This window comes from Oryzias latipes, chromosome 4, assembly GCF_002234675.1.
Source record: "Oryzias latipes chromosome 4, ASM223467v1".
Classification (NCBI taxonomy): Eukaryota; Metazoa; Chordata; class Actinopteri; order Beloniformes; family Adrianichthyidae; genus Oryzias; species Oryzias latipes.
In genome coordinates this window covers 85,816-113,604 of record NC_019862.2, presented here as the reverse complement: position 1 = coordinate 113,604, position 27,789 = coordinate 85,816, and the positions used below count along the sequence as shown (strand labels likewise).

General features: G+C 43.6%; 1 protein-coding gene across 7 annotated transcripts in view; it reads left to right on the top strand.

Moving 5' to 3' along the window:
* The first annotated feature begins 5,520 nt into the window (after positions 1 to 5,520).
* Positions 5,521 to 27,789, top strand: part of exoc1 (exocyst complex component 1) — a 34,656-nt gene continuing 12,387 nt past the window's right edge. For 4 of the 7 annotated variants that reach the window (XM_023953875.1, XM_023953880.1, XM_023953878.1 and 1 more), the window contains exons 1-9: positions 5,521 to 5,754; positions 7,096 to 7,231; positions 7,307 to 7,437; positions 7,523 to 7,682; positions 10,032 to 10,049; positions 11,273 to 11,460; positions 11,534 to 11,761; positions 11,848 to 11,980; positions 12,066 to 12,175. In XM_023953875.1, coding sequence (XP_023809643.1) covers positions 7,108 to 7,231; positions 7,307 to 7,437; positions 7,523 to 7,682; positions 10,032 to 10,049; positions 11,273 to 11,460; positions 11,534 to 11,761; positions 11,848 to 11,980; positions 12,066 to 12,175 — 1,092 coding nt within the window. In that variant the 5' untranslated portion in view covers positions 5,521 to 5,754; positions 7,096 to 7,107. The remainder of the gene's footprint in view (positions 5,755 to 7,095; positions 7,232 to 7,306; positions 7,438 to 7,522; positions 7,683 to 10,031; positions 10,050 to 11,272; positions 11,461 to 11,533; positions 11,762 to 11,847; positions 11,981 to 12,065; positions 12,176 to 27,789) is intronic. The other 3 variants (XM_023953881.1, XM_023953879.1, XM_023953876.1) reach the window with 1 other exon arrangement.

The window sequence follows — 27,789 nt, the reverse complement described above, 5'->3', positions numbered from 1 at the left end:
TGGGATGTACCACCGGACCATAACTGAAGTGGCTGATATCAAGAAGTCCTACCAATGGCTAGAAAGGGCTGGCCTACAGGACAGCACCAAAGCACTCATCCTGGCAGCCCAGGAACAAGCCCTGAGCACCAGAGCAATAGAGGCTCAGATCTACCATACCAGACAAGACCCAAGGTGTAGGCTGTGCAAAGAGGCGCCTGAAACAATCCAGCACATAACTGCAGGGTGTAAGATGCTGGCAGGGAAAGCATACATGGAGCGCCACAATCAAGTGGCTGGAATAATATACAGGAACATGTGTGCAGAATATGAACTGGAAACCCAAAGATCAAAATGGGAAACACCTCCGAAGGTGGTAGAGAATGAGAGGGCAAAGATCCTGTGGGACTTCCAGATCCAGACTGATAGGATGGTAATGGCAAACCAACCAGACATTGTAGTGGTGGATAAAGAACAGAGGAAAGCCGTTGTGGTGGATGTGGCAGTGCCAAGCGATGGGAACATCAGGAAGAAGGAACATGAGAAACTGGAGAAATACCAGGGACTCAGAGAAGAACTGGAGAAAGCCTGGAAAGTGAAGGTGACAGTGTGGTAATTGGAGCACTCGGGGCAGTAACCCCCAAGCTGGAGGAGTGGCTACAACAGATACCTGGAAAGACCTCAGACCTCTCAGTCCAGAAAAGCGCAGTGCTAGGAACAGCTAAGAAACTGCAGGACCCTCAAGCTCCCAGGCCTCTGGTAGAGGACCCGAGCTTGGAGGAGAAAACCACCCGCGGAGGGTGAGAGGGCCTTTTTTTTTTATATACATATATAAATAAATTATCCAACTTAAATTAATCAATTCTATTGGTAGCAAGTAATTGAGTTAAATTTATTCAATCTAATTTCTTACGTCTATCCAACTCAATATTTCTTTTACAACTCAAATTTACATATTTTTCTAAATAAATGTCATATTACTCCAATTTAATTAAATGTTTTTCCATCTTCATTTATTGTACTTCTTGAACTCTCATATTTCTAAGTTTGAGCCTGCAGATATTCTCATTTTATAACAATAATAATGAATGAAATAAAATGGATTTTCATCATGACACCATATACCATATCTCCGAATTTATCACTAAATCCGCACATAGTAGGGGAGCTATAAAAACTCATCATCCTCTCCCTTCCTCTCACTCATGGTGCAGATAGAACTAAATATAACAGTACAAATAACTAGGCAAAACACAGTAAAACAGCTAAACTGTCACGGTGCCTGTCAGACCCCCCCCCCCCTTCCAGCTCTGCTCTGCTCCTCCTGATTGCCACCAGCTGACTTCACTCAACTCATCTCTTCTGCTGCTCAAAAGGAGACCCAACGTCACAATTCAACGCCAGTTTGTTGCCCCTTATGGTGACTAACCCTGGTCCTAAGTTATGCTCTGTTGCTCTTGCCTTTTCTCCGTTCTCGTACTAATCTTATGCTCCTTGTCTCAGGATTACCTACTTCTCACGAGTGATGTCAGCGTGGACCTTCCATTCAACTGCTCAAGAAATCTGAAGACCTCACGGCTCCCGCTAACCGCATCAAGCCCTCCAGCAACGCCACAAGCCACGTTCAAGTCCAGAACCAGAACCCTTCCAGCTTCAACCATCTTCATCTCAGGAGAAATAATAAATCCTTTCTCGCCAAAACACTCACCTGTCTTCCTTCTGGGTTACAGCATCTGGGTCATTACATTAACTATTAAACACATTTGGTCGAAAAGCCACACTTAAACCCAAATCCGTCCAGACAGGCAAAGGGAATGGTATCCCACAATTCCTTGCAGTGCCGATTTAACCGCAGCACCGAAGTTACACCTACTTAATTGAATTGATTTGAATGAAAGTAAAATAAATGTCTGATAACTATGTGTTATTTTAAGATGACTTAACTAAAAAATAATTGATTTGTCTTAACTAAAGCGAATAATTAAGTGAGATCAAAGTAAAAAAGTTTATCTTTCCAACATCCTTATGTGGTACTTATCACCCTCTCATGGTAGAAAAAGTATTATCTGAGCCTCTTCATCCACTAAATAATCTAAAATGGACACGCCATGCTCCTTCACCTCTCTGGAAACAAACTAACCTTCAACTAAACCTGCTCCAGACCAGGCAATGTTCAGAGTTGCCAGGGGAACTTAGCATACCTCTGTTTTTGGAACCGAAAGCTGTGATTGTACACTTCTTTAGGCTTAAACTTACTGTGGGAGCTAGCATAACCTGCTTTCTGGAATACCCCCCTGGAAAATCCCCCAGGGTTTCAGCCATTTTGTAAACAATGTTTCGGGGACCCAGGCAACTAAGACTCATGGGAAGTGTTGATTCCCACACCATGAGTTAGGGAGATGTGAACAGAGGTGGAGGTCATGTTGTTGCAGTTACAGAATAAGGTCAAAGCAAATGATTTGCCATTCCGAACACATGTGTGGGTAAACTGTGACTGTTTACTCGTGTCTTAATGATCTTGTTAATATTTGGCTCCACATGTGGAGACATGAAATTATAATTATAATGGACATATAGTAACATATGTGTAATTTTCAATTGAATTTAAAATTAAAGTTAGAAGTTCACATTATTACAAATTTTTTGTTACTTCAACCTTTTGTTAAGTTACTAATAATTGGAATTTATGATTATTTCAACTTAAAAAATTAAGTCTTTACATCTTATGCCTGAGTTGGGAATGGTTAAGATTCACAGTTAGGATTACGTGACATTTTAGGTCACTGTTACTTACATCTGAGTTGGTCAAAATTACGATTCAAAGTTGATCCAACTTGAACTTTTAAGTTAATACAACTTCCAACTGAGTTAGAAGAACTTAGATAAATGAGTTTGCAAACTCCAACACAAAACTGTCCTCTAGTAACGTGTCGCATGAGTCAGAGAAAAGTGGTGAACCATGCATGGAGCTAGAAATTTTCCTGGATTATTTGATCCAACTTTTAATCTTGGAGGAGTTGAATCATTTGTATCCTGGTTGAAAGCACATGTATTTCTGGCTGAGAGATAACAGGTACTGTATACAATCTCTCAAAAAGGAAAAGAGGAACTCCATAAGCTGAAGCTTTTAGGAATTACATTTTAGCGTTAGCTAGTTTTATGGATATATTGTATCACTTCATTTCAGGTTGTAAAATTTACAATTACTGCAGTAAATTTGTGAGTTTGTAGAGTACCCAGAGTTTGTTTACTTCTCACAAGTTATAAGAATTTAACTATCCTCTTTTGAGAATGTAAAAAATTATTAAGTAATAACTATAAACTATTTTTAAATTATTTTATTACTTAGACTACAATAGAGTTAAATGTTAATTTTTTCATGTGACTTCTTTAATTGCAGAAATATTTTTTTTACCCTACTCTTATTTGAATTCAGTAATATTTGTATTTAAGTATTTTGTTACTATCATATCCCCCGGAGTATAATCGTGTTTTTAAGCCTCATAAAAACTGAAAACAACATCTTTAACCCTTGTGCTATCCTATGACCCCACCCTTCCATTGACGTGTTCTCCCTACCATGACAAAGGTGGATAAAGGTGGAAAGATTTCATGTAATCCATGGACACCAGTGAAGATCACAAATCATTGAAGAAAAAAGGTTCCAAGCACTGTGTAGTGGGTCTAGATCAGTGTGTTTCAACCTTTTTTGAGCCAAGGCACACTTTAACCTTGACAAAAATCCTGCGGCACATCAGCATCAAAAAAACAAACAAAAAAGAGAAACTCATAGTCTGTATTGATCTACAGTCCCTCCATGATCTCACGAGCATTTTCGTGATAATTGTGGCAGAAAAAGTTGGAAGCTGCAGCTGTTTTTCCTAATAGATGTAATAAAAGTTAAGTTAGAAGATTTAAAAACTGTTTATTTGTGTTCGTTGTGGTTTCAAGACGTTAAGAGGAGAGACTCATTGTGCGCCGAGACGCTGTCCCTTTAACCTGATGCATCATGGGAGATGTAGTGCAAAATTCCACCGAATGCTGAAAGACCAGCGTCTCTGAGCTTCATTATTTTGTTTACTTTTTCCACATTCTGAAACCGGATTCTGTGGAAAGCTACACCAGTAAAGACGAGCTTTAGCTGGTATTTTTGTTAGAACTGAGAGACTTAATGAACAGAATTGAAACAAGGAAGTGAAGACTTTAACCACTTCTGATTGGTCAGACTGATGACATGTGATTAAGAATCCAAGAATGATTGGTGGAGACAGTTAAAGGGGCGGGACTTTTCCAAAAATAGAGCTGAAGCTGTGGCTAAATCGCGGTACCGTCATTCTGATCAAAGTGTCTTTAATAGAATCAAATAAACACAAAGAAAAAAGTATTTTATGATCTTTCATATTCCTAACTACTCAGTGTTTTATCAGGGCCTGTTTGGATGAACACAGAGCTGATATCCTGGAGATGGAAAATGTTTTTAGATCAGTTAATAAGGGCAATTTCCCACGGCACACTAGTGTGCCGCGGCACACTGGTTGAAAAACACTGGTCTAGATGACCCAACTCCCAATGTTAAAGCGCCTAGGATAGCACAAGGGTTAAACTAAAAAAGGATTTCTTGTGTATTTCTCTTTAACCAGACCAGACCTCTGTACTGCAGAATCAACCTATGGATAATCTTTGGTCATGCAGCATCCATCGGCTATGAGGTCAGAACAGTCTCATAATTCAGAATCGGCAGCAAGCTCTGCAAACTCTGTTGATGTACAGTGAAGCTGCATCCTGAAACTCTCTCAGCAGACCACCCTGCAAGAAGTTCCAATCACCAACCACAAAGTTCCAGCCCTGGGTCTCAGTTGCAGCCCCCCATCTATGTCGATCAACTTTGTAAATAGTTGTAAATAAAAGTGTTACAATGAATTCATGAGAACTGCCGTTTTGGATTTATTTCTTTATTTGCATGAAAAAAACTCACATGATTTTAAAATATCAAATATGAACATAATTGATTAATTTACTTTTTCTCAGAAAGCATTGATAGGTTATTTCTTTGTTGACCATTTTTTCCCAAGAGATTGAAAAGTCTGTCAAAAGTCTCCCTCCTCTCTTGTGCTCTCAGCTCTTCTGCAGCCTCATGTCCTCCTAGAGCTAGAAGTTCATCACTATTCTTTCTTCTTTTCTTCCAGCAGGTGGCTAACTCTTTCTTTCCTTAGTTTCTTCAAGCTCCTCTCTTGTACCCATTGCTGTACTTGTCCCTGGACCTTCCTCACGGATAGAAGAAATTAGGAGAAAAAGGACTAGGGGAAGGTCTCTGTCCTAACCTAATCCCTGAGATCAAACCAGGGCCTAGTAGCACAAGTGGGCTTCCCACCAACCCCCTGTCCTGACGCTGGATACTTACAATCCTGAACACATGAAATCATAAATGACAGTTGGGGAAAAAAAGATACTCGTCCATTTCAATTAAGATTTTCCACTTCGTGAAATCGATGACGTCATAATCGCCGTAAAAAGTAGCGTGCACGTTTTCCGAATTGCTTTTAAAATCCAGAACACTACATTGTCCCGCACTATATATCGTTTTTTTAGTAGTAAAGGGTTAGGGTGGGAATTCTAACAAAGCTATTGCGATATTTTATGGTAAACAGATTCGGTTTGCCAGGTGGAGTTTCCTGTCGCTTTAATTAGTCATAGGCGGTGTCACATGACACTTCCTCCTTAAAGCCAGGAAGTGTTTGTGTTTGTGCAGAGTTTTGAAGGGCTGATGAAAATAAGGTATTGGGTGAAATTCTTTAACTTAAATTTTTTTTTCACATGTTAACTTAATCGACGGAACAAATCATTTGTGCAAATTACACTGTCGTTGCAAAATTTTAATCTCGTTTAATAACTAGCAAAAAAAGAGGCTACAACCGTTAGCATGTTCTGTTAGCAAGCTCGTTAGCAGTCGCTAAGCTAACCCTGATGTACAGTAACAATAAATCAGGAACTGTTCCGTTTTTTTTGTGGCCCTAAATATCCTTCCTTCCTTCCACACGTCAACTCTTCTTTGAACGGAAAGAAATATGTTATTTATTGGTTAGTTAAAAACAAATAAATCCTATTTACACAGTGATGTACGTTTTGACATGTTTAATTTAATTACGTTTCGATTGATGAACTTGAGCATTTTTTATAAATGCAGCATAAGCATTAACATTTTGACATTCATTGTTTTGCTGGTGGGTTTTCATACTTTTTTTTTAACATGATCATGTCCTTTTTCTACACCCCTATTCTGCCCCCTCAAGAGTATTAGAAGTATTATTATTATTATTATTATTATTATTATTATTATTATTATCATTGCTATTGGTGATCCCCTTATCTTATGTAATTTGTCTTCCCCCTATCTCCCGATTACAAAAACAGTAATTTAGTTGTACTGTACTTTTGCTGTTATAATGACAATAAATGCCTCAGATTCTGATGTTTGGGTACGTATTGTAGATTAGAAGTGAATGCTTAATGAACTTTTGTCTCATAATGCAGACAATTATTTGGTGTACATTAATAGTCATAATGGGCATTGCTGCCTAGACATTTAATTAGTAGATTCACAAGTTTATAATTTCCTGGATTATTTTCGTGTTGTTATTTTTAAGAGGAAAATAAATCTACATTTATTATAAACAAATGGAGTTGGGGGGGCCACTTCTGTGTCCTCCTGTGCTGGTCCCTAGACCAGATAAAATACAAAGATGTTCAGGAAGGTCATCAGGTGTAAAATCTCTGCAAAAAACACCTTTCAATATGCCATCAATAGTTTTAGAGCTCCACTCCTGTCACAAACATGCTATTTCAAAATTCAAACTTGATCAATGTTCTTTCTAAACCAGTTGGGTTTCTGAACAAATAAACATGTACATTATGGTGCATCTGCAAATGGCCTTATCCCAGTTTGATTTGTTAAAATAATGTGATAAGAAATGTTTCAGTCTGTGGTAATAAGTGATTTTTTTATTGTTATACATCTGTTGTGGATGCTAACTGAAGTAAAAAGAAAAGCCGATGAGACTATATTATTGATATGAATCCCTGATGCTGACATGAATCTGCATCTGTTTTGTACAACAGTGTCCACCCACCATGACAGCCATCAAACACGCTCTCCAGAGGGACATCTTCACTCCAAATGATGAGCGCCTCCTTGGTATTGTTAATGTCTGCAAGGCTGGAAAGAAAAAGAAGAACTGTTTCTTGTGTGCCACAGGTGAGTGTATGACCACCACAAATAGGATTGGCAGAATTTCTTTATGGAGTCTAATGCTTCATATTTTTTTTCTAGTTACCATAGAGAGACCTGTTCAGGTCAAAGTAGTAAAGGTAAAAAAATCTGACAAAGGTGACTTTTACAAGAGACAGCAAACTTGGGAGCTTAGAGATCTGACAGTAGTAGATGCCAAAGATGCAAGCAAGGTGAGAGTCTAACATTTAAATTCCATTAATGCTCTGTGTTTCTATAATCTGTAGCAGTGCTGACTGTCTTGCTCCTCTGCTTTAGGAAAACCCTGAATTTGACCTGCATTTTGAGAAGATCTATCGGTGGTTGGCTAGTAGTACAGCTGAGAAAAACTGCTTTATATCCTGCATTTGGAAACTGAATCAGCGTTATCTAAGGAAGAAGGTGGAGTTTGTGAATGTCAGTTCTCAGCTGCTGGAAGGTGCGTGAATCCTCTGTCCTCGATCCTCCCATATGTCTTCTTCATATTTTGTGACCTTTAAGTTATATGTAGCTTTTTTCATATGAAAATGTTTTTTGGTCTTAGAAGTAAACATAAATACTCAAACAATGAGTAGATTTTATAAAGTTAGGTAAAAAAAAGACCAGTTTCTCTTTCTTGAGATTAGCATCCAGAACACCAGACTTTAGAGCAGTTAATGCTTCAAACTACTAGAGCAAATCCAGCCCAGTTTGATTTTACCAAGACCAAACTCATAAGTGAAATATTCCAGCAGCTAAACTATTTGCATAGTGAGGAGGAGCGTGTAACTACAGCTATGATCACCTCTGACACAGTTTTAGTCATTAAGATTATTTAAGATGGTTGCTTCATGTTGACAGTTCATCTTTACTCTTATTAAGCTTAATCTTGTTTACTGCTTTTTGATGAAGGTAGACTATAAGTTGGAACAATGTTTGATGTCATTGCTCCTCTTCTTTCCCCAATACAATTGATATTGGTAAATTACACTGACCAAAAATATAAACGCAACACTTTTGTTATTGCTCCCGTTTTTTATGGTATCAACTCAAAGATGTGAAACATTTTCCACACACACAAAATAACCAGTTCTCTGAAATATTGGTCTCAAATCTGTCGAAATCTGTGATAGTGAGCACTTCTCCTTTGCCAAGACAATCCATCCCACCTCACAGGTGTGCCATATCAAGATGCTGATTAGACAGTATAATTATTGCACAGGTGTGCCTTAGACTGGCCACAAGAAAAGGCCACTCTGAAATCTTCAGTTGTACACACAGCACAATGCCACAGATGTCCAAGTTTTGAGGGAGCGTGCAATTGGCATGCTGATAGCAGGAATGTCCACCAGAGCTGTTGCTAGGGAATTGAATGTCCATTTCTCCACCATAAGCCGTCTCCAAAGGCGTTTCCGAGAATTTGGCAGCACATCCAACCGACCTCACAACCGCAGACCACGTGTAACCACACCAGCCCAAGACCTCCACATCCAGCATGTCCACCTCCAAGATCGTCTGAGACCAGCCACTCGGACAGCTGCTGAAACAATCGCTTTGCGTAACCACAGAATTTCTGCACAAACTGTCAGAAACCGTCTCAGGGAAGCTCATCTGCATGCTCGTCGTCCTCATCGAGGTCTCGACCTCACTCCAGTTCGTTGTCGTAACCGACTTGAGTGGGCAAATGCTCACATGCGATGGCGTCTGGCACGTTGGAGAGGTGTTCTCTTCACGGATGAATCCCGGTTTACACTGTTCAGGGCAGACAGCGTGTGTGGCGTCGTGTGGGTGAGCGGTTTTCTGATGTCAATGTTGTGGATCGAGTAGCCCATGGTGGTGGTGGGGTTATGGTATGGGCGAAGAACACAGGTGCATTTCATTGATGGCATTTTGAGTGCACAGAGAAACTGTGACGAGATCCTGGGGCCCATTGTTGTGCCGTACATCCAACAACATCACCTCATGTTGCATCATGATAATGTTGCAAGGATCTGTACACAATTCTTGGAAGCTGAAAACATCCCAGTTCTTGCATCGCCAGCATACTCACCGGACATGTCACCCATTGAGCATGTTTGGGGTGCTCTGGATCGGCGTATACGACAGCGTGTTCCAGTTCCTGCCAATATCCAGCAACTTCGCACAGCCATTGAAGAAGAGTGGACCAACATTCCACAGGCCACAATAGACAACCTGATCAACTCTATACGAAGGAGATGTGTCGCACTTCATGAGGCAAATGGTGGTCACACCAGATACTGACTGGTTGTCTGAGTCCCCTGACCCCCTCAATAAAACAAAACTGAAGATTTCAGAGTGGCCTTTTCTTGTGGCCAGTCTAAGGCACACCTGTGCAATAATCATGCTGTCTAATCAGCATCTTGATATGGCACACCTGTGAGGTGGGATGGATTGTCTTGGCAAAGGAGAAGTGCTCACTATCACAGATTTAGACAGATTTGTGACCAATATTTCAGAGAACTGGTTATTTTGTGTATGTGGAAAATGTTTCACATCTTTGAGTTCATACCATAAAAAATGGGAGCAATAACAAAGTGTTGCGTTTATATTTTTGGTCGGTGTATAAAACACAGGGTCTTGGTTCATTGGAATGTTTTCAAAATCTCACGCTCACATCAATGTTTCTGTTTCATATCTTGATGATCTTTTATTTATGATTGTATTACTTTGTTTATTTTCAAGATGTTTGAAGAACATTTTTCTTTTTTGTATCATGGTTTGTGGTATTTTTTTCTGTTTTAAATTCTTCTTTACTCTCACTTTTCCCTCTAAAACTTTCTCTGGCCAGAACTTCCAAAAGCAGAAGGTTGGTAGGACAAATTCTGCTCCCTTTCGGTCGTATTTTCATGACGTCACTGCCATTTCATTTAGACTCATGCCCTCCTGATTCCTCTCATTTCAGTCATTTCATTACATGTGGGAGGGGGGGCTTTTGATTACTCTAAAGCATCTTTTAGGCCCTTAAAACATATTTTTTACTTGTAAACTCCAGGTTTGTTTATAGAATTTCTTTAGAGGTATCTGTTCATTAATGCATCATCAGGTTTCTCATATCTTTAGCCTTAGTCACAACTGCCCTTACGGGTGGATACGAGATGTCTGTAGGGAAAAAAAAAAGGGAAAACCTTTACGGGGCATGCAGGTGGCTCAATGAAAATTCAAAATCGTAGACCGCTCAGTGGCCCGTTTACAGAAAATGTTTGTAAACCTTTTTTTTCTATGGACGTGCTGTGGGCGACAGGTTGTAGGGAACACTTATGCAACACGTTTTTTAACCCACCTGAATCTTTTCCACTGAGCCTGTTAGAAATGATAAGTGCGTGCTCCTTGCATGCGACCTGACTGTTAGAAATGAGGAAATTAAATGGTTAGAGCGTTATTTGTGTGGGTGTCCTATGGGCAGTTGCATATCAGCTGCACTCCTAATGTGTGCTGCAATGGTGTGCGTTTGGTAAGGCGCCAGTACTCGCTCCTTACTAATGACTGGAGTGTGGCATTTAGTACACTGTACGACTGTATCACCAGTGCGTCATAAATGCATGTACCTCGCATTCTCCTTACAAATACTTCACAATACACTTACTTCACACAAGACAATGATATGAGCCTCAAGAGAACTGCCAAACGAACCTGCACTCTCTTTAAGATGCAGCCGCTTCTCTTTATGACTTTCATGGGCCTGGATAACCCAAAAAGCCGCAGCACCTCTACTGATCAACCCCCATATGGGAGCATGTGACTAAGGCTCTAGTTCAGTTTCTTTTACCTTAGAAGTTACTGATTCTTTTTTCTAGTTTTATTTCATAAGTAGACATTTTTATTCTGTTGTCTTCATCTCACTACCGTAGGTTGTTTCCATTTTGTGATTATTTTAGTCATTGTAAACATGTACTTCTTCAAAACTATTTCAAGGTAGTGCACATTCAGGTATCCCAGAACTGACGAGACTTAAGTTTGTCCTGAAATCTCTGATTATGTTTATAAGCCTTCGTCTTGTGTTTTTGTTTGTTTTTCTGTTTGTTTATTCAGAGTCTGTGCCAAGTGGCGAGAGTCAAAGTGTCGCAGGGGGCGATGAGGATGCTTTGGATGACTACCAGGAGCTCAGCACCCGAGAGGAGCAGGACATTGAGAGCATGATGGAGATGTGCGAGTATGCCATCTCTAACGCTGAGGCTTTTGCAGAAAAGCTCTTCAAGGAACTGCAGGTCTTAGATGGGGTGAGTAATACAACCAACTATTTCAGAGCCATATTTATCATCTTTGTCAATATTCATCTTCTGTCTCTTTTAGGCCAACATTCAGTCCATCATGGCGTCAGAGAAGCAGGTGAATATCCTGATGCAGCTGCTAGATGAGGCACTTGGAGAGGTGGACACCATAGAGGGGAAACTGAGTAGCTATGAGGAAATGCTTCAGAGCGTCAAGGAGCAGATGGACCAGATCTCTCAGAGCAACCGCCTAATTCAAATCAGCAACACTAACAACGGCAAACTTCTGGATGAGATCCAGTTCTTAGTGGTAACAAATTCTTTGAATCAGTCCAGAGGTGTCAGAGAATTGAGCTTGAGTTTCTCAGATGGGCTTTGACTCACTTTTTCATGCAGAATTACATGGACTTGTCTAAGGGACACATCAGAGCTCTGCAGGATGGGGACCTCACCTCCTCTAAAGGAATTGAGGCCTGCATCAACGCCTCTGAAGCCCTTCTGCAGTGCATGAATGTTGCCCTCCGACCAGGTAAATTTACATGAAGCCTTGTTATCGTGATCGTCTGTTTTTTGTCTTCGTTTGAATGGAAAGTTGTGCACCTTTCTCTGTTCAGGCCATGAAAAGCTGTTGTCTGTGAAACAACAGCAGCAGATGTTTACCGATCTGAGGGACACATTTGCCCGCCGCCTCACCAATCACCTCAACAACGTGTTTGTCCACCAGGTAACACACTCGCCATTATTAGAACTTCTTTACCAGTACTTCTGCTGAGGTTTACAAAAAAAGGAAGAATACAGTCAGAGACATCTAAAAGCTGCTATGAGATGTGGATTTAATGTTGTATTTCCATGTAAAAAAAATTCAAGTACGAACTTTTCTTTTTAAAATAATCATGGAGGAAATACTTTTTTGATACCTTGCTGATTTTGAAGGTTTGCTTACTTAAAAATAGACAGCCTGTCATCCTAATGATAGGTTCATTTGAACAGTGAGAAATTGAAAATGTCTTTAATGAATTAATATGCATTTATTTGCATTTCACTGAGGGAAATAAGTACGGTATTTGATGCCCAAGTAACCATTAAGAGTTCTGTTTCGCACAGACCAATTAGATTCGCTTAATCAACCTGTTACCTGAATTGAAGACGCCTGTCCACAGAATCAGTCCATTAGTCAGACTCCAAACTCTCCAACATGGGAAACACTAAAGAGCTTTCAGTGGATTAAAGGGCGACGATTGTACTCTTGCACAAGACCAGAATGATTTGCAGAACCATCAGCAAGAAGCTGGGGGTTAAGGTGACAACTGCAATTGGTATAAAATACATGAACATGACCATCAATCCACCTACAGTCAGGACCATAAATATGTTGACATAGATGTGAAAAACTAAAGCATTTTCTAAACACAATCCCTTCATTTCATGGGCTGGTAAGTAATTGGACAAATTAAATAACTGAACAACAAAATGGTCATTACTCACTTCCCATGAGTCTTGGGGGCTTAAGGTGGGGCTATCCCTCAGGTCGCCACACTGTGTTGTAGATTGAGGATGTACAGTGAGGTCAATAAGTATTTGATCACCCTGTGATTTAGCAAGTTCTCCCTCTTAGAAAACATGGAGGGGTCTAAAATTTTCATCATAGGTGCATTTCCACAGTGAGAGACAGAATCTGAAGAAACATTCAGAAATCACGTTGTATGATTTTTTTTTAAACGATTTATTTGTATATTACTGTGAAAAATAAGTATTTGATCACTTGATTATCAGATAGATTTCTGATCAGCAAAGACCTGCTGTTCTGCTTTTAAATAGTCCAACTCCACTCTGCTCATGATTCTAAATTAGTGGCACCTGTTTGAGGTGGTTAGCTTGCATAAAGGCACCTGTGCCCCCCCCCACAATCAGTCAGAAGTCTAACTATCAACATGGGCAAAACCAAAGAGCTGTCATAAGACGCAAGAGATAAAATTGTAGACCTTCATAAAGCTGGAAGTGGCTACGGGGCAATTGCCAAGCAGCTTGGTGAGAAAAGAACAACTGTTGGAGCAATTGTCAGAAAATGGAAGAGGCTAATGATGACTGTCAATGTCCCTCGGACTGGGGCCCCTTGCAAGATCTCACCTTGTGGGGTATCGATGATGCTAAGGAAGGGGAAGAATCAGCCCAGGACTACACAGGAGGAGCTGGTCAATGACCTGAAGAGAGGTGGGACCACCGTTTCCAAGGCTACTATAAGTAATACATTAAAACGTCATGGTTTAAAATCATGTATCGCATGGAAGGTTCCCCTGCTGAAGTCAGCCCATGTCAAGCCCCGTCTGAAGTTTGCCAATGACCATCTTGATGATCCAGAGGAGTCATGGGAGAAAGTCTTGTGGTCAGTAAGAAGCCTTGTAAGAAGCATATCAAAATAGAACTTTTTGGTCTTAACTCCATTCGGCGTGTTTGGAGGAGAAAGGAGGAGCATCATCCCAAGAACACTATACCTACAGTGAAGCACGGGGGTGGAAGTATCATCTGCACAGGGGACAGGACGACTGCACTGTGTGAAGGAGAGGATGAACTGGGCTCTGTATTGTGAGATATTGAGAAAAAAGCTCCTTACCTCAGTCAGAGCGTTGTAGATGGGTCATGGCTGGGTCTTTCAGAATGACAATGACCCGAAGCACACAGCCAAGAAAACCAAGGAGTGGCTCCGTAAGAAGCATATTAAGGTTCTGGAGTGGCTTAGCCAGTCTCCAGACCTAAATCCAATAGAGAACCTTTGGAGGGAGCTGAAACTCCGTGTTGCTCTGCGACAGCCCCGAACCCTGACAGATCTAGAGAAGATCTGTGTGGAGGAGTGGGCCAAAATCCCTGCTGCAGTGTGTAGAAACCTAGTGAAGAACTACAGGAACCGTTTGACCTCTGTAATTGTTAACAAAGGCTTCTGTACCAAATATTAAAGTTGTTTAACCCAAGTGATCAAATACTTATTTGTCACAGTAATGTACAAATAAATTGTTTAAAAAAATTGTACAACATGATTTCTGAATGTTTTTTCAGATTCTGTCTCTCACTGTGGAAATGCACCTATGATAAAAATTTTAGACCCCTCCATGTTTTCTGGGAGAACGTGGGAGAACTTTCTAAATCACAGGGTAATCAAATACTTATTGACCTCACTGTATATGTGCTGAAACCGCGTGCATGTTTAAAAAAGAGGAGGGAGCTGCAACGGAAGGAGGGGAGAACGGGAGAGCAGCTCCTATCTCCTTCCGCGGCAGCAATATGGTAGTAAAGGGGCTGGTTAATAAAACATACCAGTAAAAGAGAGCAGTAGTGACTTTAAAGCGCCCCTATCAGCGCGGCATGCGCTAGAAGTTTCCTTCCACAACAGTGTCACACCGTTGCTCCGCGGACGCCTCTGCGCTCCGCCCTTGCCCCGCGGGCTCCTTGTCTTTCCCTTCCTATCTTCTCCGACACCCCTCGCGAGGGGGGCACCAGGGAAGAGCACTTCGTGCCCCCTGACGTCCAGTCCCTGCACGCGGGGCGCGGCTGCTGGTGGACGGAGCGAACCGTGTCTCTGAGCAGCGCAGCCGGACTTAATTTTTTGTGTTCGAGGGGCGGGGAGGATGCTTTGTTACGGGAGGGAGGCTACAGACTGCCATCTGTCCCGCAGCACTATGTGAACGAGCAGCCGAATTCAGGAGAACCACGTCTCCATCTCACACAGCGGCTTTTTGGCAGTGTGTGAGCTCTTCAAAGCAAAATGCCGCTCAGTCCTTAGAAACCGTTCAAACACGTGGATTTGTGTTTCTAGTCGTGTCCTGACAAAAGAAAGGCTTATGTTATTCCCACATATTTACGTTCAGCCAAGCTGCAGATTGTGGCATTTCCTGCATCAATTTTATGTTCATCCAGGCTAAATGTTGTTGTTAGCGCATGTTAGCCTTCACCTAACCATTCTTCCGGTTTCGTTCTGCCGCAAAAAAGCACTGACCACACGGATAAAAAATAAAATGATGAGCTAACAGGCGCTTCATAATAACCATAACAATAATATAAGCATGCGGTGGGGGGGTTCATATTACACCTGAGCCGGGGGTGTTCGTGTCCCTGGGGGGTGGGTCCTGGTCCTTGCCCCTGGGCGCTGGGCCCCGCCAAACTTCCAACATGGCCGAGCCTGGTCGGGCCATATTTATAACATCCCTTGTGGGCCGCCCTTTTTTCCCCGGGGTTCCCCCCTCCTGGGCGGGGGCGGCGGGCCCCTGCCTTGCTCCTACCTGGACCAACCGTGGGCCGGGTGGGTGGCTGCCTGGAGTGCGGAGCGGGTCTCCCTTGGGGGGTCCTGGCTCGTACCTGGGGTCGGGGCGGGGGGATGCCCGGAACTCCTGGGTGGTGGTGGGGTGCTCGTCTGGGGCTGTGGGCGTCCCTCTCCGGTGGGGCCCTGCGTTGGGCTCTTCCGGCGCGGCGGGGGGCTGCTTTCCTGGCTGGGCTGGGGCGGCGCTCTCTTTCCCTCTGCGCCTCCCTGCTCTCTGGCTCTGGGGGCCTCGCGGCGGTCCTGCTGGCCCTGGCCTGGGTGGCGGTCTTGGTCGCCCGGGGGGCGGTTGTTCCCTGCCTGTTCCCGTGTGGCATTGGGGGAATTCCGGCTGCCGCTGCTGCTGCGGCGGGGGTCTGGGTGTGGGGGTGGCTGGGCGCTCCTCCTCCTTCTTTTCACATTCCACCATCCATTTTAGAAGAACATAAACACTCACCTGAGCACAGGTGTTAGCTCACCTTTGCACTAATAGTTTGCATGATTGAATGAATGAAAGATTTCACACTAGTTGGTTTAAAGGCATAGGTATGCGTTCGTGAACACTATCTGTTTTGTGTGCATGTTGACATGTGGACATTTTTGCGGCTAGCAGGTGTGTTGATAATATTTGAGTGTGTGTGAACAGGCCCCGCCCTTTTTGTACTACATTTGAACCGTACCGTAACGATAAACAACCAGTAAACCTGTCTGCTCTATGCTGCTTCATGGTCTTACCCCCCTTCCCCTCCTATTATCACCCTCCTACCCCCCCCTCTCTCTAACGTCCCTCTCTCTTCTTCCCCTCTTTCCTTTTCCGTCCAGTCCAACACCAAAGATTTTCAAACATGATTGAAATTAATAAAGTTTGGCCTCAATTACAAAAGGGGTTTATTCAGACATACCTTTGGTTTGTCTGAAGATGAATAACCCCTCTTGTTAAAATATGTCCAACACAAGAGGCCCTCAGCTCTCATCTGTTTGCCTAGCTGTTGGACAGGACAAGTTAAAAAAAAAAAAAAAAAAATATATATATATATATATATATATATATATATATATAAGCATGTTTAAAAGATCATCTCGTATATTACGGATCTGCTAAATAGATGGTCTAGTGTCACTCTGACTTCTCTCCTAAATTCCCTCCTGAGCATACGCTGTTCTCTCCGTCACGCAGCAGACCGGCTTTTCCAAACCCGTCGATGATAGTGGATTTTTTCACACTGCTTTTAATGATTGCTTTTAACTTGAAAGCTGCGTCATATTGTAGTGGCGGTCACGCTGGGTTTAATGGCACCAAAGGATTGTGGGATGGGGCTTGGCATGGGTGTTTCTTTTATTGGACCAAGTGTCTAATAGCTAAAGTGAGCTCCATGCTGTTTGGCTAGTTGTAGGTGTGTCTAAAACAAAAGGGCTTGTTGCTGGAAGTTGGATCATGCATTCAGCCTCTCCTACGAGACTGTGCGTGCACTTCCGGCGGCCGTCAAATAAATCCATAAATTAGCCGCATCATTGAATAAGCCGCAGGGTCGAAAGCGTATGACAGCTTATAGTCCGGAAATTTCGGCATTTGGTTGAAAAGCCTTTGTTGGCAATGACAGCCTGAAGTCTTGAACTCATGGACATCACCAGATGCTGGGTTTTCTCCTTCTGAATGCTCTGCCAGGCCTTTACTGCAACGGCTTTCAGTTGCTGTTTGTTGTGGGCCTTTCTGTCTGAAGTTTAGTCTTCAACAAGTGAAATGCGGCTCAATTCGGTTAAGATCAGGTGACTGACTTGGCCATTCCAGAATATTCCACTTCTTTGCTTTAATAAACTCCTGAGTTGCTTTGGCTGTATGTTTTGGGTCGTTGTCCATCTGGATTATGAAACGCCGTCCAATCAGTTTGGCTGCATTCACCTGGATCTGCGCAGACAGTCTGTCTCTGAACACCTCAGAATTCATTGGGCTGCTTCTGTCCTGTGTCACGTCATCAATAAACACTAGTGTCCCAGTGCCACTAGCAGCCATGCACGCCCAGACCATTCAATTCAATTCAATTCAATTCAATTCAATTCAATTTTATTTGTATAGCCCAAAATCACAACAGTCGTCTCGATGGGCTTTGAAGTAAAACATGAACTCAAAAGGATCACGAATACAAAGAGTTTAATAGGAAAATACTTAAAATGAACTAACAAACTGACTAAGCTATACTGGCATCCCTGCCCTTAGACCCCCCTTCGCGGTAAGGAAAAACTCCCAAAAAAAACGGATTCCGGAAAAAATGAAGAAACCTCAGGGGTGCCCACATGAAGGAGGGATCCTCCCCCAGGACGGACAGGCGATTTACCAGAACTCTTAGCGAAGAATTAACTTATCTAAATCTACAACTACATATATAAAATCAACCAGACGAGCTTCATCCAGCCGTAGTTGGGGGGACAGTCAAAGGCGGGAGTCGAGCCGGAGACAGGAACCACGGCCAGGTGTAGGAGCAGGAGCAGAGACGAGGTACTCTGTCAGGTACAGAGCAGAGACGACCCAGAGACGAGCCAGAGGCAGGATCCACAGCCAGGTGTAGGAGCAGGAGCAAAGGCGAGGTAGACTGTCAGCAACTGGAGCACGGATGAGCCAACAGGAGTCTGGAAGCACTCCCACTCCCCAGGAGGGGAGAGGAAAAGAGGGACAATACATGAATCTCACTGCACCAAACAGAGGCATGGAGAACTAAATGATGAATAATGATCAAGAATGGAGAAGAGAGGAAGGGTAGAAGTAGAAGAGAAAAGAGGACAGAACCCCAGAGCACCATAGTTACCCCAGCTTCAACTTCTAGCAGCCTTTTAAAACAAATAGTTACTATTAAGTTTAATTTAAACAAATTAACATTAAGTTAAATAATCTCTGAATACTAACTAGTCTGACAATAAGCCTGTCCAAAGAGGAATGTTTTAAGTCTAACTTTGAATGTAGAAACTGAGTCGGCCTCTCTTACATGAGCTGGGAGTTTATTCCATAAGACAGGGGCTTGGTGGCTAAATGCTCTACTTCCAACCGTACTTTTACTAATTCTAGGAACCACAAGCAGTCCTGCATTTTGCGAGCGAAGTGTTCTGTTTGGGTGGTAAGGGACTATGAGGTCCTTAATATAGGACGGGGCCATTCCATGTCAGGCCTTATAGGTTAACAGGAGGATCTTGAACTTAATTCTAGAATCAACTGGGATCCAGTGAGGTGAAACCAACACAGGAGTGATGTGATCTCTTCTGCTAGTTCCAGCTAACAATCTAGCTGCTGCGTTCTGAACAAGCTGGAGACTTCTTAAGGAACTCTTAGGACACGCTGCTAACAAGGAGTTACAGTAATCCAGTCTAGTGGAATTGGGGGGCTATACTTATGCCATCCAAGGAGACTATCTGAGCAGACAGAGCATCTCTGAGGTTTTTAGGACCAAGTATAATGACCTCAGTTTTTTCTGGGTTCAAGAGGAGGTAATTAATTGACATCCAGGTCTTGATGTCACTGATGCAGGCGTTCACTTTCTCTATCTGGTCATTCTGGTCAGGCTTCATGGATGAATACAACTGCGTATCGTCGGCATAACAATGAAAATTAATGCTGTGTTTCCTGATTATGTTTCCTAGGGGTAGCATATAAAGCGTAAACAGGATCGGTCCCAAGACTGAGCCCTGTGGGACTCCATAGTTGACTCGAGTGCACTGAGAGGAATGGCCATTTACATTAACGAACTGATACCTATCGGACAGATAGGATTTAAACCACTGGAGAGTAGATCCTCTGATCCCAATGTCCTGCTCTAGTCTATGGAGTAACATACTGTGGTCGATAGTGTCAAAGGCTGCACTGAGGTCCAACAGGACCAGAATAGAAAGTAGTCCCTTTTCTGAGGCCAATAACAAGTCATTAGAGACTCTAACTAATGCAGTTTCCGTACTGTGGTGGGGTCTAAACCCCGACTGAAAGTCTTCAAAGTGGCTGTAGGTGGCAGTAAAGCTGCTTAACTACAACTCTTTCTAGGATTTTAGAAATAAAGGGCAGGTTTGATATTGGTCTATAGTTGGCCAAGATGCTAGGATCCAAACTGGGCTTTTTCAGAAGAGGTTTAACAACTGGATATTTAAAAGACTGTGGCACGTAACCCATTTCCAGAGAGGTATTTATCATTGTTAATATGGGATCATTAATTAGGGGAAAAGTTTCTTTAAAAAGTCTAGTGGGAATTGGGTCTAACAGACACGTTGAGGATTTGCAGGACGTAATAATTGATGTTATTTCCGCTTGATCCACAATAGTGAAGCAGTCTAATGTTACAGAGGTTTCTATGGATGCCTCCATTTCTACCGCTTCAGCCTGTTCTGGGCTGATAGTAGGAATAACTTGATTTAACTTATGTCTAATATTTGAGATTTTACTATCAAAAAATGTAAGAAAATCATCAGAGCTGAGAGAAACGGGAACTTGTGGTTCTAATGAGCTCTGACTGCGAGTTAATTTAGCAATAGTGCTAAAAAGAAATCTTGGATTGTTGCCATTCTCTGATATTAAGGTTGAATAGTACTGGCTTCTAGCTCTACGCAGGGCTTTTTTATAATTTAATAGGCTATGTTTCCAGATATCCAGAGACTGCTCTGAACCGGAGTGGCGCCATTCTCTTTCCAACTTACGGGTTTCTTGTTTAAGAGAACAAGTTTCAGCGTTAAACCACGGTGCTACTAGGTTTTGTCTAACAAACTTAGGTTTCAGGGGGGCAACAACATCGAGTGTACTCCTGAGGGATTGTAAGGCATCATTTTTTTTTTTTTTTTTTTTTTTCTTTATTGTAAGGCATCATTAACAAAGTGGTCATTTATACTAGGACTGATGCTATGGGAGCTGGACTCAGAGTATTTTCTCAGAATATCACTAAGTACTGGCTGAACTGTGTGTTTAAACTCAGACACAGAACGGTCAGTTAAGGTTCTTCTAAGCTGTTTCTTATTCACTGGGGCAGAAGGATGTTCCAGTGTAAACTGGAAGGTAATCATAAAGTGATCAGAAATGATGGGGTTAAGAGGAAGGACACTCAGCTGGCTGATCTCTATACCATGGGTTAGAACAAGGTCCAGGGTGTGCTTATGACAGTGAGTGGGTTCATTCACACTTTGGGTGAAACCAACATCATCTAATAAAGCTGCAAAAGCCTTTTCTAGGCAGTCACTGGGGTCATCAACATGAATATTAAAATCCCCTAATATTATAGTTTGATCAGAATCTAAGACAATAGTCGATAGGAAGTCGGAAAACGCAGTTAAAAATTCTGAATATGGGCCGGGGGGGGCGATAAATAATTATGAGTAAAACAGGTTTTCGAGTTTTCCTGTTTGGGTGATTTATAGACAATATGATGCTTTCAAATGAATTTTAAGCATTTTTAACTTTAGGGCTGAGAAGTAAGCTAGACTGTGATATTACTGCCAAACCACCTCCTTTCCCTGAAATCCTGGATTTCTGATAGTTAGCATAAGTGGGGGGGGTTGCTTCATTCAATCTAAAATAGTCATCCTGTTGGAGCCAAGTTTCTGTTAAGGCTAAAAGACTAAGGTTGTTATCAATGATTAACTCATTGACTAATAGGGACTTGGAGGAAATGGATCGAATGTTTAATAAACCGCATTTAATGACATCATAATTCTGCTTGTGAGAACTGCTGTCTGTCACTGTAAGGTTTCTATGACGCGCTCCTTTTATTTGTCTTTCAGCACATAAGCTGAAGCTCGGACCTGCTTGACTTTCCCTGCATGGGTTTTGCACCGGCACTAACCCTAAAGGAGGCGCAGAGGAGCATTTTACACTGCTGCTCTGTGCCCGGGTCTCGTCTCTGGATTGTCAGGTTAACAGACTAATCCTAGCAGAAATGTTTCTAGAAAGAAGAGCGGCACCGTCCCGAGTGGGATGGACGCCGTCTCTCCGCATGAGACCGGGCTTCCCCCAAAACGCGCTCCAGTTATCCACAAAACAAACGCCGTTTTCTGGGCACCATCTAGAGAGCCAGCGGTTAAATGATGAAAAGCGGCTGTACATTTCATCACTGACTAAGTTCGGCAGATCACACTGCCTCCACCGTGTTTTACTGATGATTTTTAGCAAAGTCCAATCTAGCCTTCCTATTCTTGAGGCTTATGAGTGGCTTGCATCTTGCAGTGTACCCTCTGGATCTACTTTCATGCAGTTTTCTTTTGATGGTAGACTTGGATATTGATACACCTACCTCCTGGAGAGTGTTGTTCACTTGGTTGGCTGTTGTGAATGGGTTCCTCTTCCCCATGGAAATGATTCTGCCATCATCCACCACTGTTGTCTTCCGTGGACGTCCAGGTCTTTTTGCGTTGTTGAGTTCACCCGTGTTTTCTTTCTCTCTCAGGATGTACCACACTGTTGATGTTGCCACTCCTAATACTGTAGCGATTTCTGGCATGTTTTCTTCTGTTTTCTCAGCTTAATGATGGCTCCTTTTCACCTGCATGGAGAGCTCCTTTGACCGCATGTTGTCTGTTCACGGCAAAATCTTCCAAATGCAGCACGAGTCCTCTAATCAACTCCAGGCCTTTCATCTGCTTCACTCATAATGAAATAACAAGGGAATTGCCCACACCTGCCCATGCAATAGCATGAAAGTCAATTGTCCAATTACTTACGAGCCCATGAAATGAAGGGATTGTGTTTAAAAAATGCTTTAGTTTTTCACATTTTTCTGCAATCTTTTTGTTCAACACATGGAATAAAAGCTGAAAGTCTGCACTTCAATGGCATCTGAGTTGTTTTATTTAAAATTCACTGTGTTGACGTACAGAAACCAAATTAGCAAAAATGTGTCTCTGTCCAAACATTTATGGTCCTGACTGTATGAAATGTCCCTGTCATATATTGATCAATGGTTTACTGTTATATGTAAAATTATACCACAATATAAAATATATAATATGTTACACCAAGGTTCCACCAAGCTATGTGTATGTAGATGAGGATGTGTATTACAACACTGTTCGTGGGTGACACCCCTCTCAAAACAGGAATGCCGGCCTGAGCACTACTGCAAGGCCTGGATGTGGCTTTTTCTTTTAGTTGGTGTGTGAGAATAAGGCCCTGTCCTTCACTTTCACGTCAGCTGACCCGACATACCCATCTCGGCTATGGTGCACCTTGATGACATGCCCAATAGGCCATAGTGCCCTTGGGAGCTGGGGATCCACGATCATGGTGACTGAGCCTTCCGTTATTGGGTCTGGTGAGGACTGCCACTTCTGACGTATTTGAAGTCTGGGAAGGTACAATTCGATGAAGCGGGTCCAGAAATGGTGTGCAAGCATCTGAGTATGTTTCCACAGTCTTTGCCCCAGGTGCTCATTCTTTGACCACTTGTGGTGGCAGTCTTCCATTGGGCCGCCCCATCAGAAGACGATTCACAGTCACGGGATCAGGGTCACTAACATTAGCAGACACATAGCCCAGACGATTCGAGTTCAGAATACTCTCCACTTCTATCAACACTGTTCGGAGCACTTCTACTTGAATGGGCTGTGCCCCACTGTCATGTACAGCACTGTCTTAACAGATCTGATCTCCCGTTCCCAGGCGCCACCAAAGTGAGGAGAAGCAGGGGGGTTGAAATGGAACTGAATCTTACTTGGGGCTAAGAGTCACTGGAGGTCTTGGCTTGGGGGGTTGGATCACTCCTTCCCTGGCTCTGGGACGGGGCGGGGCAACCCTCTTGGGGCCTGCGGTTGCTCTGAGTGACATCCACCAGGGCTACAGGGTCTGGGTGGGTTGGGGGCCTTGTTGGCCCTGTCCTGTGGGGGGCTGCCTGGGGGAAGGGGAGGGTCCACTATTGGTACGGGACCTTGAGGTTTGACGGGTTGGGGTCTCCACTGAGGCAATCGGCAGTTCGCCCCGGCTGGTTTGCTTTCTCGGCCCGTAGAGGTCTGACCAGAGCTCTCCAGGAGTGAACCCCCTTTTCTCCTGGGTGCCCTCCTCCTGGGCGGGGACGGCTGGCCCCTGCTTTGCCCCTTCCTGGACCAACCGTGGGCCGGGTGGGTGGCTGCCTGGATCGCGGAGCGGGTCTCCCTTGGGGGGTCCTGGCTCGTACCTGGGGTTGGGGCGGGGGGAACTCCTGGGTGGTGATGAGGTGCTCGTCTGGGTTTGTGGGCGCTCCTCTGGGGCGGGGCCTTGGGTTGGGCCCTCCCGGTGCGGCGGGGGGGCTGCTCTCCTGGTTGGGCTGGAGCTGCGCTCTCTGTCCCCCCATGCCTCTCTGCTCTCTGGCTCTAGGGGCCCCCATGGCGGTCCTGCTGGTCCTGGCCTGGGTGGGGGATGTGGTCGCCCGGGGGGGCGGTTGTGCTCTATCTCCTGCCGTGCGGGCATTGGGGGGGTTCTGGCTGCCGCTACTACTGCGGTGGGGGTCTTGGTGTGGGGATGGCTGGGCACTCTCCCTTATTCTTTTCGCATTACATCATCCATTTTAGAAGAACGTAAACACTCACTAGAGCACAGGTGTTAGCTCACCTTTACATAAATAGTTTGCGTGATTAAATGAAATATCACACTAGTTGGTTTGAAGGCATGCGAAGTACGCTTGTGTGAATATTATTGGTATTGTGTATATGTTGACATGGGAATATTTTTTGGAGCAAGCAGGTATGTTATAACATCTGAGTGTGTGTGTAGACAGGCCCCGCCCTTATAGATGTGTATTTCATTTGAACCTCACTGTAATGAGTATAACCATCCAGAAACTTGTTGCTTTATGCTGCTTCATGGTTTTACACCCCCCCCCCTTTCCTTTTCCGTCCGGTCCAACACAAAAGATTTTCCAATATGATGGAAATGAATAAAGTTTGGTCTCGATTACAAAAGGGGTTTATTCAGACATACCTCTTGTTTGTCTGAAGATTCATAACCCCTGTTTTTAAAATAAAATATGTCCAACAGAAAAGGCCTTCAGCCCTCATCTGTTTGCCCAGCTGTTGGACAGGACAAGTTAAAAAAAAAAAAAAGAGTCACTGGAGGTCTGGAGACATAGCAGCAAATGCCTCATTCAACTATTTCTCTCTCCACCTTTGAAATGGAGACGAGCTAGTGCCAAGTCAGCCATTTTCGGAACTGATGGCTTTGCTCTTCATTTTTGAGACTATGCAGGTTCTCTGGAGTTTCCAAATTACTTTGCTGCCTCGCAGAATCCTGTATTTGCGTTGAATTTCAGCAAATACACGCTCTGGACCCGGGTACCTAAGCTCATTGACATAGTTTCTGATGAGCAGATGTGAAGGGTCTAGTACCACTGGATGGAGAGTATCATAAGCCAGAGTTTCTGAGAGACGAAGACAGCCACAAACTATGATTAGGTGCCCAGTCTAATGTATCTCAGGGGACAGCGTTAGCAAGTGACTGCTGCGTGGATTATCCTCGCCTGCCTTCAGAAGCTTTACGTCAATGGGGAAGCTATCCTCTTGAATGCCCTTGAGTAAAAACAACTAAGCTTGATGATAATCTTCAGCACTTAAAGAATTGTGCTATTTTGCCGCCCCATGCAGCTTCTCTGCTGTAGTACTAAGCAACTCCTGCTAGGAGTTACATTGGTTGAGCTCGCTTATCCTGGGACTTGCAGGTGTAGCTAACATCCCATAGAGAGTGGACTTCCTGAGCTCATTAGTGGTTGGAGCATTTTTCTCCTTAGCTGCTGGAATTGTTGGCCATGTATCTGGATGCGTGTGGAGGAAGGGGGGTCCCAAACTCCTTCTGTTTGCTTTGCTAAGATCTTGCAGGATTTTTCCTCTGGTGGGTTTTGAGCAGAGTCTACATAACGCCACTGATGATGTTGGGTTAGCTCTTGGATTTCCGCTACATGTGTGCCAACTAAGATCTTATAGCGACAAGGGTCAGCACAGTGGTTGAATCTATCCACAAGAAGATGGCTGTGATTGGCAACGTGAGCTCATCCTCGAGCATTTTGGCAAGCTGTGCTCTGGTTTGGGCAGCGCAGAGCTCCAACATGGGAACTCAATGAAGCAGTTTTGGGGTTACTCTGGAGCGGGCCATCACAAAGGCGATGTGAGTGCGATCATCTTCACAGACCATCCTGAGGTTTGCCACTGCTCCATAAGCCAACTCGGAGACATCACAGAACACATGCAATTCTCGTCTTTCTACTGACGCAGCTTCACCTGCAGGTAGGTATGGACGGCTGAAGACAATCTGAGGTAGGAACTGTAGCTCTGCCTCCCATGTCTTCCACTCCTTCAGGAGGTCAGGTGGTAGCTGGGGGTCATCCCAACCTCTTTGCTTATCCAACAAACACCTGACTAGGATTTTGGCCCTGGTTGCGTAAGGTAAAATGAACCCCAATGGATCATACTGACTAGCAAGTACTCTGTAAATGTTACAGAATGTGGGAGCATCAAACTGGACTGGGCGATGTTTATAACCAAGCATATCAGTGGCGAAGTGCCAACTGAGACCCAGGGTTGATTCAGGACCGTCAGTCCTGTGTTGCTGCTTCATCACCACGGTGATCAAAAATCCCATACCGTTGCAGCTCTAGTAGAAACTTCTTTCAATGGAGTTTCTCAACTGGTCTTCTGGCTTGTGGTAATCCTTTACATGACGCTGCAGTGCATACGTAGCACAACACGGACTGCATGTGGTGCAGAAGGGCAGTACTTTCCATTCATATACTGCTGGTGGTTCATCAAGGTTCAGGTTTTCCAAATTGGGGCCAGGCAGGAGGTATTCACTCAAAGTCTGGCCTCGGTAGCTAAAGGAGCAGTCAAACACTAGTCGCTGCTTACCGTTGTGACTGATGAGGTGATGTGGTATGTACCAAGCCTCCTTTTCTTTTCTCAACTCTGACTCTTCAATTTTGGCAAGACATCCAGCCTGAATTAGTTTATCCATCTCTGCTGAGTAGATCTCGGCCTTTTCTGAGTCCTTCAGGAGTCTTCGCTCAATAGCTCTCAGGCTTGGCTTTGCAGGATCAGGGGTTAAATGCAGGCATGGCATATTTTTCATTATGAGCAGAGGAGTAGCATAACGAGATACTCCACTGGCCTCCACCCTTGTTGTTCTGGCCTCAAGCATCTAAACAGCGAAGTGGTCTTGCTTGGAGCGAGACACTATTTTGTCTGTCCTGAGGGGGATGGTGTCAGTTTACAACAATTTCTCCACATGCTTCATCAGCTCACCTATTTGGGGTGGAATGGATGTCAAGAGGCATTGCTGTGATCCGTTAAACTGACAAACCACACTGGAGGGGCCTTGCAGTGTCCAGCCTAACCTGGTGTGGATTGCAGCTGGTCCGCCAGGTGGTCCCAACCTAACAGCCTCAATAGGAGCGAGAAGGTGTGGATGGTCGCTACCTATTAACAGCAACGGATGGATCTTCTTGAAGGGCTCAATAGATAGTGCTTTCAAGTGCTTGTACTTCTTCTGTAGTGACTCAATCAAGTATGCATGATCAGCTAGATCAATGTGGGAAGCAGTAAAGGCATTCCTGCTCCGGTACTTAGTCTTGGGCTTAGCCTTTGGTGAAATTGTAAAGGATATGCAGGAGCCTCTTAGGTTCTGTACATCTTGCCTGTTTGTGCGTTGAGTCTCTGGGTCACCTTGAAGCCCCAATTGCTGGGCAGCACTAGGTAGAAGCATAGTCCTTTCAGACCCATCATCTAGGATGGAATACGTATCCAGAATCTGACCCTTGTTCCAGATGAGAACTGGACAAACTTTGAGAAGAACACGGCTGTTTGTTGTTGGCCTGTTGAGATATAACACCCCAGTGCATTTCTCACCTCCGTCTTGTGGTTGGCGTGCTGTGGTCTCTGAAGACCTCTTAGAGGGACTTGTGTTGACATCATGGAGAACCTTTAAGTGACGACCTTGGCATAAGCTGCAAAGCATAGGTACAGGAACTTATTTCTAACATAATCATCTGAGTCTTTTGTACGGTGTATGTAATAGCACTTGTGTATTTCAGCTCAGTTCACACATAATTTAAGGAGTGCATAGTCTCAGGTCGGTTAAACGT